The 19,035-nt window shown below is 46.6% G+C and overlaps 1 protein-coding gene across 2 annotated transcripts; it reads left to right on the forward strand.

The window, feature by feature from the left end:
- The first annotated feature begins 3,522 nt into the window (after positions 1-3,522).
- On the forward strand, positions 3,523-18,591 carry COG1 (component of oligomeric golgi complex 1). Of its 2 annotated transcripts, XM_058561465.1 has the most exons (14): positions 3,524-3,861; positions 6,526-6,770; positions 6,920-7,101; positions 7,245-7,415; positions 9,607-9,763; positions 10,312-10,522; positions 10,893-11,684; positions 12,235-12,381; positions 12,857-13,018; positions 15,881-16,008; positions 16,488-16,596; positions 17,038-17,147; positions 17,227-17,305; positions 18,398-18,591. In XM_058561465.1, exons 1-14 carry the CDS (start codon positions 3,547-3,549, stop codon positions 18,533-18,535), a joined length of 2,946 nt encoding a protein of 981 aa, XP_058417448.1. In that variant the 5' UTR covers positions 3,524-3,546; the 3' UTR covers positions 18,536-18,591. The 2 variants fall into 2 exon arrangements, with proteins under 2 accessions (XP_058417449.1, XP_058417448.1); XM_058561466.1 differs by lacking the exon at positions 17,038-17,147 and having other exon boundaries at positions 3,523-3,861.
- The last annotated feature ends 444 nt before the right edge of the window (positions 18,592-19,035 follow it).

A 19,035-nucleotide genomic window follows, 5' to 3' on the forward strand; every position in this document is an offset into this window, starting at 1 on the left:
CCACTTACTCATTTTGCAAACATTTATTGAATCGTTTAATCTGGGAGCCAAGGTCTACAGGACCCTTTCCCACGTGGTAGACCACATATTGCATAAAAGAAGAACATGTGGTGTCTGCAAAAATCTGTTAAAAACTCTTCTATTTTAGGCCTTATGCTGGCTTGCTTTATATATTTCTATTAAAAAGAAAGGAGAAACTCGCCCCCTCAATGTTCTGAATGAGATAAGAGTGCCGATGGGCCTAGAGAAAGTAAAAATGTCAGAACGCGTTCCCAGTTTTGAAAGATGGTGCTCCAGCATGTAGACACTTTGCTACCGGGCATGGCCACCCCTGTGCCACCCGCCGCCACATCACTGGAGAGCATCTCCAGTTTGGGTCCCCCAAACTGCCCGTACAATGGCAGAGACCCGCCTTCAGGCAAAGGGTGGGAAGCAGTGCAGGTACCATCTGAATGGTGCTCACAATTGTTTGGCCCATCTGTCTCTTGATGTCCTGAAATTTTCTTAGAAGCTAATAATGTGACAAAGTAGAAAGATCGAGGACGTTAGAGTCAGACTGACCGGGATTTGAAGACGGGCTCGGCCGTTGACTCTCTGTGTAATCTCAGACAGGGTAGTTGGTCCCGCTGAACTTTCACCCATCAAATGAGTGTAAGACCACCTATGCTGTAGGATTATTGTTAGAATTAATGATAATAATGCAAAGCACCTAGATGGTGCTCAGAATTACAGCTATTATAATTGGCAGAATGCCTAGGTTTGATTTCAGGGGCCCAGGATGATCTAAACATAATCTCTTGAACTTTAAACATTGGATGTTTAAAATTCTACCCCTAAGGATTTAAGGTGAAAGGAAGAAAACTTGACACCAAGAGTTACCACGCAATACACACACACAGGCACTCATCCGTAAGCCAAAACTAAACGATGGCAATAAAATTAGGAGGTGCCTTTTACACACACACCTCCTCGAGAGAAGGAAAAAAGACTCTAGTTCTCATCTCTGCCCCTCTGTCCGCAGCACAGTGCCTTGTTCAGCTGCAGGAGCCGGGCTCTTTGTCCACATCCTGGTTTTGATAGGGCTAGAAAGCAGAGGCAGGCAGAAGAGGAAGGGGCTGCTCCCTCAAAGCAGGAGAATAGGAATAGAGACAGGAGAGGAAAGAGTTAAAGATACATTTCCTCCAACCCCAGAGCATTTCCAGTGCCCAGGCAAGGAGAAGTTTGATAACAGCCTCTGTTAGGTGCTCAGTTCTGCAGGCAGAAGAACAACAGTGGCATCTTCAGGGCAGCCAGATGAACTTGGCTGGGGAAGCAGAGAGGAAGGGGAGGGAAACCACTGCTTTCAGAACACACTCCACAGTGGAGACGTCAGCTGACAAGCTTGCTTTTTCTCCACCTGAAATGACGGGTGCGTGCACAAGTGCAAGCCACCTCATACAACCCCCAGGCAGGTCCACACAGCCTGACTGATACGTTGACTTCCCTCCCTCTTGCTGTTAGATAGACGTCAGCCAAACCCTCACGGAGCTGGAAACTCGCAGGAGTGTGTGTCAGTTAGGGTCTCTAGGGCAAGCAACCGAAAATAATTTTGATTTTCAAAGAAATGAAATTTATCAGTAAGATATTGGACAGCTCATAGAATCTCTGGGAAAGCTGAGGGAGCAGGCTCAGGGGACAGACAAGAATAAAAGGAAGCTAAACACTCAGAATCCAGGCAAAGCATGCCACAGGGTGGTTCTGGTGAGGACATCATTGTGGTCACCCATAGCTGCCACCAGCACCACTGCCAGCACCAGCAGCTGGGTGCTTCCCCTGGAGAGTGATGTTGAAGGTGATACCTCTGCCACCACCAAAATGAAATCTCCACTGTTCCTGCTTCTTGACATCACCAGCTCTCCATTGAAAGTCGCAGGTGGTTCTGTCTGATTGGCCGATCCCAGCATAGCTTTAAGGCGAAAAGATGTTGCCATACAGAAGTGACTTGCCCAAACATAGAAAAGCGGTTCTGCAGATGCTGGGCAGCCAAACACCAACAAGTGTCCCCTACAGAATGGGACTGCAGGGACAGCAAATTGCAGACCTGCCATAGGGAGGGTTTTGAGTTTGTGGGCAGTTGTATGGCAAAGTAAAAAAGGCAAGAGGCAGGAATTCAAAATTCTAGGTCCCAGTGCTGATTCTGTCACTTAGCTGTGTAACTTGGGCAGGTATAAATAAGCTTCTCCGGGTTTTTGTCATGAATAGAAGAATTATTCCTACCTACCTTGCAGGGCTGATGTGTATATCAGACACATAATTTTGTGGACTTTGAGAATTATATCATTACTGAGTAAATCAGTTTGCCTCTCAGGGTCCCAGTTGATCCATTTGTAAAATGAAAATATTCCCTACATTGTAAGGCTATTGTGAAGTAAACTAGAGTATTATAAATGAATGGTTTGTTTATAGATTGAAATTCTTCGATGTCTGGGAGGTGGTGTGTGGGAGAGGAAGTGGGTAGGGATATAGATAAGATAAAACTGACCACGGGTTAGTAAATGTAAAACCTGGCAGGTGGGCACATTATACCATTCTCTCTACATTAGTATGGGTGTATCTTCCATAATAAATGTCTTTTAAAAGAAAAGGTCTTGGAAATACATACAAGAAACAAGCCATACTCTCCAAGTTTTATTATTACTGAGTCAGCGCTAGGCGCCCTCCTACCCCCTAGGCGTTATATTTTCTCAGGCATTATGGTCTTTTCCTCTCCGCCCACGATCCTCCTCCCCCGGCTGGTGCCAACGTAAGGCTATATCTGGGAAACATCGTTAGTGGTTAAACATTAGTTTGAAACAAAAACGACAGCCCCAAAGAACGAGTCAATCACAAAAGGAAAACAGAAGCACAGCAAGCGCACATGCATCCCCTTAAGGGGCAGCCTGTGCCTGCGCTCCGGCCCGGGTCAGAGCAACCGTGAAGTTACTCTTTCCAAAAAACAAACACGGACTCAAACTTCTTCTCTTCTCTAACATTGCCTTGGTTTAATGACCATAGAAAATAACGAATAACAAAGACGCCACAGGAGGCTGCATGCCGATACCAGCAGGGAGCACAGGGAGCGAATATTCAGTCCAGCACCCACGGGCAGCCCTGTGCGTCCACCCGGCTCCCAGCTGGTCCAGGACACCGAGCGGCTGCGGGTGTCCGAGGGGAAGGGGGCCGGCCGAGAGTGCAATCGCGTCGTCGCAGGGGCCTAGTAAGGGACACGAGCGGCCCGCTGCAGCGTTACAGGCAGACGGCGGATTCCTGACTACGGTAATTAACTCCGACGAGGAAAGACTCCGCCTGCGCCGGAAAGGGCTTCAGCAGACGGACGGTCAGCCTGGGCGATCTAACGTAACCACACCCTCCCTTTAAAAAGATGCCGCTCAGGGCCGGCGCCACCCATCGCCCGCCCGCAACAAGCATGGCCCCAGCGGGGAGGCGGCGCTTCCGCCCCCAACCAAGATGGCCGCGGGGCGGGGCCGCCGGGCGGAAGTGAGCTGTCCGACCGCCGAGGGGTCCACCATGGCAGCTGCGGCCGCGTCCCCCGCGCTGAAGCGGCTGGATCTGCGCGACCCCGCGGCGCTTTTCGAGACGCATGGAGCGGAGGAGATCCGCGGGCTGGAGCGCCAGGTTCGGGCCGAGATCGAGCACAAGAAGGAGGAGCTGCGGCAGATGGTGGGCGAGCGGTACCGCGACCTGATCGAGGCGGCCGACACCATCGGCCAGATGCGCCGCTGCGCCGAGGGGCTGGTGGACGCCGTGAAGGCCACCGACCAGTACTGCGCGCGTCTGCGCCAGGCCGGCTCGGCCGCACCCCGGCCGCCGCGGGACCCGCAGGTCAGCCCGGGACCCCAGAGCCCCGCCCTCCCACTCCCGGGGGTCGGTCCCGCCCCCGTCGGTCCTCCCCGGCTTGGGGAGGAGCCTGTCGCCGCTCTGGGCGTCCCCTCCTCAGGGGCGAACGTCCGCTGTCCTTTCACAGGCTGCGGATCCGTTCTTAAAAAGCCGTCCGGCCGATTCTTCAGGAGCCTTCCTGACTCCCGGCCCCTGATGCCCTGACCTCCCTGGCGGGCGCGCTGGGCTCTCCCTTGCAACTTGAGATGAAAACGCCGGAGATCTCTCTCGCTACTCAGTTCAGTTCATTCCCTGACATTGTTCTTAGAACAGATTTCTCCCTTATATTGACACCTCCCTCCCAAGTCCTTTATTCCTCATCCTAGTCTTCCTCGCACCCCACCCCACTCCCAAGAATAACTTCCACAATCCCAAAGAGCTGTTCTGCCCTTTGCTGGAGGATAGTACCAGCCATCAAGCGATCATCTTTTAACAGTGGAACATTTTCATTTTAGGGAAGTAAGGTTATTCTAATCAGGTTATATCCTAAGTGCCTTTCCCCCCAAACTAATGATTAGATCTGATGTGGAAGGATGTGGCCCTAAACACGTCCTTATATTGGAGCAGCATTTTGTGTTCCTAAAGAATGTTGATTTAAGGATGACAAAGTGTACCGTCATGGAGAGTGAGAAAGGTAAAGAAGGAATTTGTTCTTAACAACCCGGGAGAAGAACCTTACAGCCCCATGGAAGAAGAAATTGCAAAAGTACAATTTAGCTCCAGTTTGGAACTTGTTAAAACAACCTGGGTTTTAGAAGAATCCTGGTCAGTAGGCTGGGCTTGCACAATGGAACCATAGAAGGTTGGAAATACTTCGCTAATTTTTGAAATGAGAGACTGTCCCTCTGTAAGCTGTGCATTTAACACCTGTCCCACGGTAGGTGGCCAGCCTTTGCTATAACTGAGTCATGCTTCAATGTTTCTTAAAAAGCTAACTTGTACTATGCCTGACTTTACAAATGTATTTAGCTTTATCGTTGTTATATCTGATTTATTTTCAGTCAAACTCACAAAACTTTTGAGTGGCTTCTGTGTTCAAGGCATAAAGAAACAGAAGTCCCCCAATTCTGACTCTGAAGGATCTTACCATCTAGTGGAGGAATTAAATCCATGGAAAGTTGGTAATAAAAATGTAAATAATTTAGAATAGCAGAAAAAAACATTTTAGGATAATAGATGATTGATTCCCAAAATAATTGTGTTCATTTTCCAGAAGAATTCTAAAGGAAATCACTTCAGGCTTGGGTTCTTTTCAGTAAGGAGGGGCCTTTGGGACAGGTGAGATTTGGAATATGGGTCTGGAATACGTAAAGACAATTAAAAACAGGTATCAGTTTGATTAAAGCAGAGATTTTCAACCTTGGTGCTATTGACATTTGGGGCTGGACCATTCTTTGTTGCAGAGGCTGTCCTGTGCATTGTAGGATGTTGACAGGCGCCCCTGGCCTCCACCCACTGGGTGCCAGTAGTGCCCTCCTCCCTTGTTGTGATAATAAAAATGTCTCCAGATATTGCCAGATGTTCCCTGGGGGATGAAATCACCCCTCTCCCCCCTACATGAGAACCAAGGGATTCAAGGGCCCCTGGAAGAAAGTAGTGGAAGGAGAGGAAATCCTTGACCACTGGGCTAAGATACTAAGCAGTGAGGAGCCTTTTAGAACTGAGCAAAGATGTGATCTAAATGGCCTTTGAAGAAGGTTAATCTGACAGCAAAGGAAAAGGGTAGATTGGAATGGGTAGAGAATGAACACAGCACACGTGAGATGTTTTGGGATAATCTTAAGTGTGAGATGATAATGACCTGCATTAGATTCATGGAAGTGATAACAGATGGTAGCTAGATAGTACGATAGCCACAGAACCATCAGAAGGACATGAACTTCCTGGGAATTTGGAAGCAGAGTGGTGGTATATGCTAAGATATATAGGGAGGTAAGATGGCTAAAATTTTTGATAGAGAGATGAATTTAGTTTTACATACACTGATTATGGAATGGCAGTGAAACACCAGGTAGCAGCAGAAGGGCTCGAATGAGATTCAGGGGAGTGGTGAGAACTAAAAATAATGATGTGGTAGTAGTGTTCTGCTGAGAGGTAAGGTTTGAGGGAAGAGAATCCTGAAGTAAGAGGACAGACTGAGTGAGTAGAGGCACAAGAACCGAACCAGACGAAGATTTGGTGGAGGGTTTTGGAACAGCCAGCAAAGAAGTCCATGATGCACTGAGAGAAGCAGGAGAAAATGTAGGAAGGCGGAACATCATAACTAAGGGAAGGAGAAAGCTCACTTGAGTGGTGGTCCGTACGGCTCCGTGCTCTTGAGACATTACGAGGGTCACTGACAACCAGACTGTGAGATGACCAGATTAAGTTTGCTTCTCCATGGGGCTGAGCAAAGGTGCACACAACTGATAGGAAAAACCAGTGGGGCTGCACAGCACTCCTGACTCCAGTAATTCTACTATACTGAACTTTGATGCCCGGCTGAGTGGCATCAAATCAGGCTTAATGAAGGCTTTGTAACCTAAAAATAACCCTGCATTTCTCCCCAAGCCTGCCGAACGCTGACCTTGCCTTTGTTCTTCTGACTTCATTCTGTGCCTTTCCCTGCAGCCACAGCAGCCATCCCAGGAGAAGTTCTACAGCATGGCTGCCCAGATCAAGCTACTCTTAGAAATTCCTGAGAAGATCTGGAGCTCGATGGAGGCCTCTCGGTATCTGCACGCCACACAGCTCTACCTGCTCTGCTGCCACCTTCATAACCTGCTCCAGCTGGATTCTTCTAGTTCCCGATACAGCCCCGTCCTCTCCCGATTCCCCATACTCATCCGGCAGGTGGCAGCAGCCAGCCACTTCCGGTAAGTGGATCCAGCGTAAAGATCTTCTCTGGTGATGGCCGCACTTCACCACCACAGTTTTATGGAACGTGTCTTCTTTCCTGATGTACCAAGGTTCTTCTCCCAAGATGTAAAAACTTCCCTGCTGACCTTTGTCATCATCGCTCTAGGTCAGCCATTCTGCACGAAAGCAAGATGCTGCTCAAATGCCAAGCTGTGTCTGACCAAGCCGTGGCTGAGGCCCTGTGCTCCATAATGCTCTTAGAAGAGAGTTCTCCTCGCCAGGCCCTAACAGACTTCCTGTTGGCCAGAAAGGCAGCTATTCAGAAACTTCTCAACCAGCCGAACCATGGTGGGTGTGGCTTTTTTCTAAAATTTGGTCCTTAAACATGTGAATGGAGAAGGAGGGGCTGAGGGAGACAAGCATCCAGAGCATTCTCTATTTTCAACTTTACTAAAAGAAAGTGTTTAAAAGAGGATGGCTTCTTTTCGTAGGTGCTGGCATCAAGGCTCAGATTTGCTCATTAGTGGAGTTGCTGGCCACCACTTTGAACCAGGCTCATGGCCTTTTCTACACTTTACCAGAAGGCCTGCTGCCGGATCCATCCCTGCCGTGTGGCCTGCTCTTCTCAACTCTGGAGACCATCACAAGCCAGCACCCCACTGGTGAGCTCTTAGCCACCCTTTTTATTCTCTGGTTCGTTCACTAATTTACTGAGCATCTACCATCTGCCAGCCACTGTGCCAGGCTCTGGGGGTACACCTGTGAACTGCACAAATATGGACCCCCACCTTCGTGGAGGTCACAGTCTAGTGGTAGAGGCAGATATTGAACTCACAAATACACAAATATCTGCTTAATATCAATATTGGTCATTGCTATAAAGGCAAAGTACAAGTTGACTTGGGCACATTGAATGGAGGGACCTCACCAAGGTCAGAGAAGACTTCCCTGGAGAAGTGACATTTAAACTGAAATGTGAAGGTTGAATAAGAGTTAGTCGGGAGAAGAAGGCAAGGAAGAGAGTTCCAGGAAAGGGAAGAGAATGTGCAAAGGTCCGGAGGCAAGGAAGATATTAGCATATTTGAGGAACTGAAAGAGAGCAGGTGAGGCTAAGAGGTATTGGGTGAGGGAAAGAGCAGCATGAGAAGAGACATGGCTAGTCTATCAGATGTGACCAGGGGCCAGCCCGGTGGCACAAGTGGTTAAGTGCGCGCACTCTGCTGCGCCGGCCCGGGATTCACCGGTTCGGATCCCGGGCACGCACCGACGCACCACTTGGAAAGCCATGCTGTGGCGGCGTCCCATATAAAGTGGAGGAAGATGGGCACGGATGTTAGCCCAGGGCCAGTCTTCCTCAGTTAAAAAAAAAAAAAAAAAAGAGGAGGATTGGCAGATGTTAGCACAGGGCTGATCTTCCTCACAAAACAAAAAATAAAGAGATGTGACCAGATGATGCAGAGCCCTGTGGACCAGGCTGGGGAGTTTTGATTTTATCCAGAGAATAATGGATAGCTTTCTAGGACCTTCCAGGTTTGGTGGTCCTTCTGCTATATGTTCCGATGGATCCTGTACTCTTATTTGGTAGCATTTATCCCAAATGGAATTAAGTGCAATTGGCTTTTATGTGGCAGTGGATCCCCATGGGGCTAGAGTGGATGCTGAGAGCTCACTTAGGATGTTGTCGCTGTGACCCAGGTGACAGACCATGGGGGCAGTAGAGATGGAACTGATTGGACAACTTGGACATCTGTTCATGAGGAGATGATGTGGCGATGGGTTGGCTGTGCAGAGTGTGGAAGGGAAGTGTCCGAGTTTACTAGAAAAGGAGCTAGTTTGAAAGGGCTGGTGATGAGCTCACTTTTGAAAATGTTACACTGGAGACAGTTGAGACCCTGGAGTGTAATGTGGAGTAGGCAGGCGACAGTGGGTCTGGGACAGAGCGGGAGGGGTCTGGCGGAGACGCACATCTGTGGCGCCCCTGCACAAGGCTGTTGTTTGAAGCCATGGGGATGGATGATGTCATCAGTAAGAAAGAGAGGATGACACAGGACTGTGCCTCAGGAAACTCCAGAACATGAAGGTCAGACGGAGGAGACAGCCAAAGGCAGAAGGGAAAGGAGCGGGGTGTGGCGACAGCCATGTGTCATTTTCAGAGAGAGCTGTGTGTTAAGTAGTCTCATCTCTGCCTTGCTTTATCTTTCAGCGAGGCGACCACTTCCTTATGCCTTGGTTTCCTCTCAGTGCTTACATTTAATCCTTTTTCCCTCTCACGAGAGGTGAGTATTGGCTGCTTTGTCATGGAAAACAAGTACAAGGGACCTCAGAAGGACCCCTGGGTTTCCAAGTCCAGAGGGTGTTCGCACACAGAATGCCACAAACGGGCCTCCTAGAGTTGCACCACGGAGGCCTGTGCCCTTCTCAAGAGGTCAAAGAGCTACCACAGCTCATGATCAGAACGAGTGGTCATCAGTTCAGGGGAGGGAGGAGGATGGTGAGGAAAGGGAAACCATCGCCTTTTGTTTTGTGACAACGGAAGTTCTGCTTATAAAATGTCAAGGTCTGCACAGCACTGCGTTCCTCTTCCTCTCTCTTTTTCCTCATTCCTTTCCTCCCTGTCCTTGGTCTTCTTCTCAACCAATAAGATGACCAGAGTTGGAGGGAGGCTGCCACACTCTCTGATGAGGGAGGCCCTGGAAAGTATATTCTATACTTTTCTTTTTCCCCTTATTTCAGAGTTCCAGTCTGGCGTGCCCAGAGGAAGACTAGATGATCTTTGGAAATTCCTTCGGGTCCATTTTTAAATATGCTATTCAAAGGCTGGCCCATTTACTTCTCACCTGGCCTTCTCTTTAGGAAAGGGCATTGGTGTTCTCCAAGAGGAGATGAAGCTCTGCAGCTGGTTCAAACACCTGCCAGCATCCATCGTTGAGTTCCAGCCAGTGCTCCGAACCCTTGCACATCCCATCAGCCAGGAGTACCTGAAAGATACACTGCAGAAATGGATCCACATGTAAGTAGCCAGAGCTTTCCCGAGGCTGGGGGAGCCATGCATGCAGCCTTGTATGTGGCCATACAAGGGCCAGTGAGGAATGAGGGAGAAGCCTGCTCTTCTGGGTACCCCCTAGGTCATGCCAGCCACTCACTCAGCCACCTGTTACTGCCTTCATGGTGGGTTAGCCCCCACTGTGGGAGAACCAAGGAGGAATTTGTCTTTCAAAATATTATGTAAAAGATTTTAAATTCTCTTTATGTAAGAGTTCTGCCACTCCTAAACTTTTATTTAAGGCACTGGTTTTTGAAGCCATTCTACAGGGCTCTAGACTTTCTTCTAGATGTCTCAGGGAAGCAAGGGTAGGCCTGGTAAAAGGGCTACAGGCCCCACCCCCCAATCGAGCCAGAAATGCTGTGTTTATATATATTTATAAATGCTCTCAGATAAATATATTTATATACTGGGACCCAGGTAAGAGGTTTTCAAATGGAGTCCTGCTGTTTTTCTTAATAAAAGTGTGAAAACCATGAATCTCATGGGTCCCAAAGAAAATGATTTTGTTGCAGGTGTAATGAAGATATTAAAAATGGGATCACCAACCTGCTTATGTATGTGAAGAGCATGAAAGCTCTCGCAGGGATCCGGGATGCCATGTGGGAATTACTTACCAACGAGTCCACCAATCATAGCTGGGATGTGATATGTCAGCGGCTTCTGGAGAAGCCACTCTTGTTCTGGGAAGATTTGATGCAGCAACTGTTCCTTGACCGATTGCAGGTAAGGTGGAAAGTCACACGGTCCAGTTGTTTTATGGCCAATCCTAGTGTGATCTTTGACTGTCTGGGGAGACTCCTGTCGCTTCCTAAGTGTATTCTTTCCCTGCTGACTTACTCCAGGGGTGGCTCTTCTGGATAAATGAACCGTAGAAATGAACAGAGATCCAGACTCTGGTGCTGAAAAAGAGACCAGGCCTCTGTCAGTTGCTCAGGAACATGTCCACGTCCATGAGTGATGACTTTGTTCTCTGCCAACAAATGAGCACGGTGGAGAACGTTTGGAATGCTAGGATGGATTGCCAGTTGGTGCTCGTGTTTTGAGATTTCCTGAAAGACATCATGATGAGAGCTATGTTCTCGTTCTCTTTTAGACTCTGACCAAAGAAGGCTTCGACTCCATCTCCACGAGCTCCAAAGAGCTCCTCGTTTCAGCTCTGCAGGACCTTGAAAGCAGCACCAGCAACTCCACCTCAAATAAGCACATCCACTTGGAGCATAACATGGCTCTCTTCCTCTGGTCCGAGAGTCCTAATGACCTGCCGCCCGATGCCGCCTGGGTCAACGTGGCGAACCGGAGTCAGTTTGCCGGTAGTGGGCTCTCCATGAAAGCTCAGGCTGTGAGCCCATGTGTACAGAACTTCTGTTCTGCCCTCGATTCTAAACTGAAGGTTAAATTGGAGGACCTCCTGGCTTACCTTCCCTCTGGTGACTCGTCACTGTCCAAGGACGTCTCCCCCTTGCAAGCGAGGAACTGTGCCTTTGACAGATACGCCGATGCTGGGACCGTGCAGGACATGCTGCGGACCCACTCGGTGGCGTGCATCCAGCACATCACAGACTGCATCCGGGCGGAGCTGCAGAGCATTGAAGACGTTGTGCAAGGGCAGCAGGATGTGCTCAGTGGTGTCAAGCTGCATGCGGTCCTGTTCATGGCCAGACTCTGCCAGTCCCTGGGAGAACTGTGTCCCCACCTGAAGCAGTGCATCTTGGGAAAATCGGGGAGCTCGGAGAAACCAGCAAGGGACTCTAGGGCTCTGAAAAAACAGGGAAAGGGGAAAACGCAGGAAATAATTCCTATGCAGGCCAAGTGGCAGGAAGTGAAGGAACTCCTCCTCCAGCAGAGTGTGATGGGTTACCGGGTCTGGAGCTCAGCGGTTGTGAAGGTGAGGGGCATGGAAATGGGTTCTTTCCCTGCTCACCAGGGAGTCCCCGTTTTGTCTCCCTTTTATCATATTCCAGGCTGGCCAACCTCAATAAGGTCTTTAAATAGTAAGGGAATAACAATTCTTATTTCATACAGTTACTCTCACTTATCTCTGCCAGAGAGTGCAAATGTAAAAACTTTTCCATTCATTTTTAGCCTAGATTTTATAGACAGAAAACCTGGATTTTTTTTCCCTTCTACCTGGTGAGAATGAAAGACCTCCTCCCTGGACAGGGGTCTATATTTCCTGCCCTTCAACCTAAAAATCACATTCCCTGTAATCTCCACTGATGTCTTAAGAGATAGCCCCTGAGATTTCTAGCGTTAGCAACAAAATTCCCATTGCTGATATCCAGTAATTAGCCAAAAGAAGAGTGATGTTTGCTCTTCACCATCCCACACGTGATCTAGGCAGCGGAAGAAGTTCTCGAGATTACTCTAGTAATTTAAAATAAACTCTACACAAAGGATCGGAGTGGCCTATGTGGATATTTGCCTTTTATTACCAGGTTTTGGCTCATGGATTCGCCCAGTCGTTACTTTTAGATGATGCTGGCTCAGTCCTGGCTACGGCCACCAGCTGGGATGAACTAGAAATTCAGGAGGAAGCAGAGTCTGGCAACAGCGTCACATCCAAGATCCGACTCCCTATACAGGTAAGCAAGTGCCAGCATTAGAGAGCCCATGGCTGACATGTGAAAAACCTGCCATGTGGAAAGGACAGACAAGAAAATCATTCAACATACAGCTTCTGAAGTAGAGCTGAAAGTAATATTTATAACTTTCTACTGTGGGGGCAAAGTGGATGCAAAGTAAACAACAGACTGTTCGAGAAGTTAGTTAATGATTCTTTCCTGTTGTAGCACGGGCTCTGTGCTAATTAGTGAACCACTTACCCTAAAGGGAAAGCAGCAACAGCAGTAAAACACAGTGCCACCTGCCAGGTCAGGCCCAGGCCGCCAAGGGAATGACAGCAAATGTCCCTTGTGTCTGTAACTGTCTGCTGTGAGAGGGTCTAATTGGCGAGGTCACGGTCCTGGAGTGTTCCCCTAATAACGATAATGGCCCCACGCTCACCGCGAATCATTTGATGGTGCAGGTTAGCAACTCAACGTTCCTTTGTTCTTTCAGCCGTCCTGGTATGTACAGTCCTTCCTGTTTAGCTTATGCCAGGAAATTAATCGGGTTGGAGGCCATGCCTTGCCAAAGGTGACACTGCAGGAGATGCTGAAAAGCTGTATGGTTCAAGTAGTAGCTGCCTATGAGAAACTTCCAGAAGAAAAACAGATGAAGGTAGGTGTTTGAATTTTTTTCCATTAAAAACAGAAATAAGAACCTTAGCTTTTTCTTGGCTTTGGGCAGTTCACATCAAGGATTCCATGTGTTATGGGTCACTCCGCCCGGCCTATCTAATTAGTAGTGGCTGCCAGCTCTGCGAGTTTAATTCCACCCATTCGCAAGGGTCAAGCGGGTCTTCACTGGAAGGCAGTTCAGTGCAAGGGGAAAGCTGCAGAGTCAGAGACTTGGTTTCCGGCTTGGGCCCCGCCATGTGCTGACGGCGGGCGTTGGGCAGATCACTGACCTCTCAGTTTCCTCAGGATCCAGTTTGGTCACACAGATATGGGAGCTGTGAGGAAGTTGGCAGACTTGCAGGGCCCAGGGTGTGGACACGAGGGACTCATTTAAGGGGGTTCTTGTCTCCCAACTCTTTGCTCCTCTCATACCTGCTGTGAAGCATTCTGTGTATATTCCATTTCATCAGTAACATGTTTAAGACAGGCCGAACTCCTGATTTTGGAAAGAATTCAGGTAAGTCCTGTCTCCTGAGCTTCCTCAAAATGCTTCTACTTCACGCAAGGAGCTTTTTTTCCTTTGAAATAACCATCTACAGCACCTGAGGCCTTCTTTTTTTTTTTTTAATTGATGTTTTAATAGTTTTTAACATTGTGATACTTTGGGTTGTACATTTTTGTTTGTCCATCACCATATATATGACTCCCTTCACCCCTTGTGCCCACCTCCATTGCCCCTGGTAACCACAATACTGTTTTCTCTGTCCGTCTGTTGGTTTATATTCCACATATGAGTGAGATCATACAGTGTTTGTCTTTCTCCTTCTGGCTTACTTCACTTAACATAATACCCTCCAGGCCCATCCATGTTGTTGCAAATGGGACGATTTTGTCTTTTTTTATGGCTGAGTAGTATTCCATTGTATATATATACCACATTTTCTTAATCCAGTTGTCACTCGAGGGACACTTAGGTTGCTTCCACTTCTTGGCTATGGTGAATAATGCTGCAATGAACATGGGGTGCATAAGCCTCTTTGGATTGTTGATTTCAGGTTCGTTGGATAGATTCCTAGTAGTGGGATGGCTGGGTCATAGGGCATCTCTATTTTTAATTCTTTGAGGAATCTCCATACCGTTTTCCATAGAGGCTGCACCGGTTTGCATTCCCACCAGCTGTGTATGAGGGTTCCCGTTTCTCCACATCCTCTCCAACACTTGTTTTTTGTCTTGGTGATTATAGTCATTCTAACGGGCGTGAGGTGGTATCTTAGTGTTGTTTTGATTTGCATTTCCCTGATGATTAGTGATGTTGAACATCTTTTCATGTGCCTATTGGCCATCTGTATATCTTCCTTGGAGAAGTGTCTGTTCATTTCCTCTGCCCATTTTTTGATGGGGTTATTTGTTTTTTTGTTGTTCAGTTGTGTGAGTTCTTTATATATTATGGAGATGACCCCTTGTCAGATGTATGTTTTGCAAATATTTTCTCCCAGCTGGTGGGTTGTCTGTTCATCTTGATTCTGGTTTCGTTTGTCTTATAGAAGCTCTTTAATTTGATAAAGTCCCACTTGTTTATTTTTTCTTTGGTTTCCCTAGTCTGAGTAGGCATGTCATCCGAAAAGATTCCTTTATGACCAATGTCAAATAGTGTGTTGCCTATATTTTCTTCTGTGAGTTTTATAGTTGCAGGTCTCACCTTCAGGTCTTTGATCCATTTTGAGTTAATTTTTGTGAATGGCGATAGCAGATGGTCCACTTTCATTCTTTTGCATGTGGCTGTCCAGTTTTCCCAACACCATTTATTGAAGAGACTTTCCTTTCTCCATTGTATGTTCTTAGCACCTTTGTCGAAAATTAGCTGTCCGTATATGTGTGGTTTTATTTCTGGGCTTTCAGTTCTGTTCCATTGATCTGTGTGTCTGTTTTTGTACCAGTACCATGCTGTTTTGATTACTATTGCTTTGTAGTATGTTTTGAAGTCAGGGATTGTGATGCCTCCAGCTTTGTTCTTTTTTCTTAGGATTGCTTTAGCTATTCAGGGTCTTTTGTTGCCCCATATAAATTTTAGTATTCTTTTTTCTGTTTCTGTGAAGAATGTCATTGGGATTCTGATTGGGATTGCATTGAATCTGTAGATTGCTTTAGGTAATATAGACATTTTAACTATGTTTATTCTTCCAATCCACGTGCATGGGATATCTTTCCATTTCTTTATGTCATCATTGATTTCTTTCAATAATGTCTTGTAGTTCTCATTGTATAGGTCATTCACCTCCTTGGTAAGATTTATTCCTGGGTATTTTATTCTTTTTGATGCAATTGTAAATGGTATTATCTTTTTGAGCTCTCTTTCTGTTAGTTCATTATTAGCATACAGAAATGCAACTGATTTTTGTAGATTGATTTTGTACTCTGCAACTTTGCTGTAGTTGTGGATTATTTCTGATAGTTTTCCAATGGATTCTTTAGGGTTTTCTGTATATAAAATCATGTCATCTGCAAATAGTGCGAGTTTCACTTCTTTGTTACCTATTTGGATTCCTTTTATTCCTTTTTCTTGCCTAATTGCTCTGGCCAAAACCTCCAGTACTGTGTTGAACAGGAGTGGTGAGAGTGGGCAGCCCTGCTGAGGCCTTTTTTTTTAAGGGCGGGGTCTCTTCCCTGCTGTTAGGCTTTTAGTTTTAAGACCAAGTTTGTAATATTTTATTTTTGTTGTTGTGAGTGTAAACTGGCCATATGAGTATAAAAAGCTTCTGCTTCTGAAATAACAAGCTGTAACTCAACCAAAACATGAAGCTGTTTGTTGTGCTCGTGTAGTAAGTCATCCCTTAATGTGTGGGGACGGGAAATTCATTTGCAGAAAGAAGGTGCATTTCCAATGACCCAGAATCGGGCACTGCAGCTGCTTTATGATCTGCGTTATCTCAGCATCGTTCTGACAGCCAAGGGTGAAGAGGTGAAAAGTGGCCGTAGCAAACAGGACTCCAGGTAGCCTCACCCTACACTGGCTCTTCCAGTGCAGTCTCTTCCAAATGCAAATAGCCCCTTTCTGGGAACCCACCGAAGAGTCAGCTTCTTATTGCACGTTAGTTTTGTTTGTTTTAAACAGTAAGTGCTTATATTACCAGCAAGACAAATAGTGGCCACCTGCTGGATAAATTCCACGGTCAAGTGTAGTAGGTGGAATCTCATTCCTCTTCTGACTCAGCCTACCAACTGTTGGGTATAATTTGAGCCTTTAGTGCTCTCCCTAAAAACAACACGGGGAGGGAATGGACCTGACTTAGGCATCACGTCAGGTTCCAACTCCTGAGGATGACTTAAGTACGCTGATCAGTGACAAGTGGTACTAAGCCAGCAATTAAGGAGAATAAATCCAGTTTCAGGATTTCTATAGCATTAAAATACCATAAAATTGGTTTTTGTCCTAAAAATGTGGAGAATAATAATCCTAATCCTTTTTTCAGAATTGAGCAAGTAGCTGACTACTTGGAAGGACTCATTGACCCATTTGACCTGGATGTTTTCACACCACATCTCAACAGCAACCTTAATCGCCTGGTGCAGCGAACTTCCGTAAGTCAGTTGCAAAACATGCTCAGTGTGAATGAAGTGCCACAGGCTCGAATTATAAAATAAACCCGCTCCAGCAGCTAATTCTCCAGGAGGCAATGTTGGGAGGAGGGTAAGACACCAATAGCTGAGTTTAGTTTAAGGGCTGAAAGAGGATTAGGTAAAATCTCACCTCGAGGAAACCACAATCTGACCCCTTTCGTTGTAGATAGGGATTATTAAGGTTTTATCAAGGCCTCAGAACGAGGAATAAAAGAGCTATTTGCCTCTGAGATTTTGACCTGTGGGCAGTGATAAAAGTAATTTTGAAGCATTAACATACTCAAAGGAACATTCCCCAAAATGGTTAGAAGCAGTGTGATTGATTTCTAACCAAGAAGTGATTTTCTAACTGGACAATAAAAAACCCAGCCAGCATGTTACTCTGCTCCCTCCGTCTGACAGGTTCTGTTTGGACTGGTTACCGGTACAGAGAATCAGTTCACCCCCAGGAGCAGTACCTTCAACTCCCAGGAACCCCATAACATACTGCCACTGGCATCGAGTCAGATCAGGTAATGATGCCAAGAGGCTTTTGCCGGGCCCCAAATCTTCCTGTTCGTGCTACCGAAATTCCTTCATCTTGTCTCGTAGGTTTGGGCTTCTTCCACTGAGCATGACGAGCACCCGAAAGGCCAAATCAACCAGCAGAAGCATCGAAACGAAAGCCCAGGTTAGTGCAGAGAGCAAGAGCTTCATCCCTGTTGATCCTGCCCCCAGCTCCCACCAAGCCGCCCAGTCAGCTCCCCTTTAATAACTGATAAAGAACCCAAGGACACAATGCACTAATGCTGCTTTTAATGGCGGCGCAATAGAGAAGTACAAGGTTTTCCTAGCTTGAGCTAATAGAAGTTTTAAAAGATGCCCATTTACACTCTCAAGTAGCCTCATAATAGAAATGTACCTCAGGCTGCCAAGGCTGTCTGTAGAAAATATGCAGGACAGGATGGAGATTATTTCTTGTTTTTAATAGGCTAAAAGAGTTAACTGCCAACACAGCACTATGATTGCACTTATTTGGAAAAACTGTTGTTTTGTTTTGGTAATGGTTTCATCTTCCATTTCTTTTAGTTGGGTGGGAAATAAAAGGAAATTTGCTTTCTGAAGTTTTACATTTTCTTGTTAATACACGTTTCGTTTCATTAGGCTGCCATCCATAAGCCTGCAGGAGTCCTCCTGGGTATTTCTGAATTGTGCTGTGTACACGTGTGTTTGAGAGCTCAAACAGCTTGTCTTCTTACAGCATTTAGTTGTTGTTTGCTTTATTGTTAGACAAAATATTAGCAACGCATCCTTTCCATATTCCCTGCCATCAAACCCATTACGATCCAAAATCCTCCTCAAACATCTGGTTTTAAAACTTGGGGGATGGTAGTGAAAAAAAACAGTTCTTGCACAAACCATCCACTCTGTAAGCATGGGCCTGTGCTGTCACTTCCTCCCACAACTCTCAAGTTCTACTTCAAGTAACTGACCTTTCAGTTCTATCCGTATTAGAGGAACAAACCATGGAAAGGAGGTACATGTGTTTACCCTTTTCCTATGCTAGTCCTCATCTTCAAATTTTAGTTCTGTCACATAATAAAATCTCATTCTGTCCCCTATGTCCTTTTCAAACCTTGACAAGGAGCAAAGCCCCCTTCCTACAGCTATCCGTGCTTCTCAGATCTGCTTGTGTGTGCTGTGTGGACGCCAAGTGGAGGGTGTGAGCAGGCAGGAGGATTCGGGTAGACTCTAAGGCACTTTCCTCTACATGCAATGGCAGGTTGTCCCCCCGGCACTCTCCCAAGCAGATGACCCGACGCATCCTGGCTCCTTGTTCAGACAGCTTGTCAGTGAGGAAGAAGACTCGTCTACGCCTTCGTTATTCAAACTTGGTTGGCTCTCTAGTATGACTAAGTAACATGGGAACATCTCTCTCTCTCTCTAAATAAATACTACTGCATTATTTCTTCTAAAGGTGCCTCCGCCCATTTGTTTCTAAGCCACACTAGTCTTTCCAGTTTCAGTGGTGGAATGTGGCCCCCTAGTTACAGTTAGGGGTTACGTTAAGCATAGAGTGAACCCTTATCCAAGTTTCACAACACTTGGGACTTCAGACATCAGTTCAGAGAGCTCACACTTTGTCAGCATTTATCAACACCTTAATTCTTGACACTACAAGGTAGATCATCAGTGACATCATCACATAAGCTGCTGAAATAACCAGTCTGTGAGTAAGACAACAAGTCATCACTTATTTCTTGACTTTCAGAACCGTGCGATGTTTCTACTAAGTCTGACATGTAGGCTCTGGCGGAATAATGGTAACAAGTCATCTGGGTATACAAGAGTCTGAAAGACATTCTCTCTGGAAATACAAATATATAACGAAGAGAGAAAACAGTTATTAGGGAGGGTACT

Source organism: Diceros bicornis, chromosome 18 (assembly GCF_020826845.1).
Source record: "Diceros bicornis minor isolate mBicDic1 chromosome 18, mDicBic1.mat.cur, whole genome shotgun sequence".
Classification (NCBI taxonomy): Eukaryota; Metazoa; Chordata; class Mammalia; order Perissodactyla; family Rhinocerotidae; genus Diceros; species Diceros bicornis.

Bases quoted from the DNA above. Each gene is read 5' to 3' on its own strand.
- COG1 (XM_058561465.1), top strand. From the start codon at position 3,547: ATGGCAGCTGCGGCCGCGTCCCCCGCGCTGAAGCGGCTGGATCTGCGC. The intron at 7,102-7,244 runs GTGGGTGTGGCT...TTCTTTTCGTAG, and splicing joins TCTCAACCAGCCGAACCATG to GTGCTGGCATCAAGGCTCAG. The intron at 16,009-16,487 runs GTAGCCTCACCC...TCCTTTTTTCAG, and splicing joins CGTAGCAAACAGGACTCCAG to AATTGAGCAAGTAGCTGACT.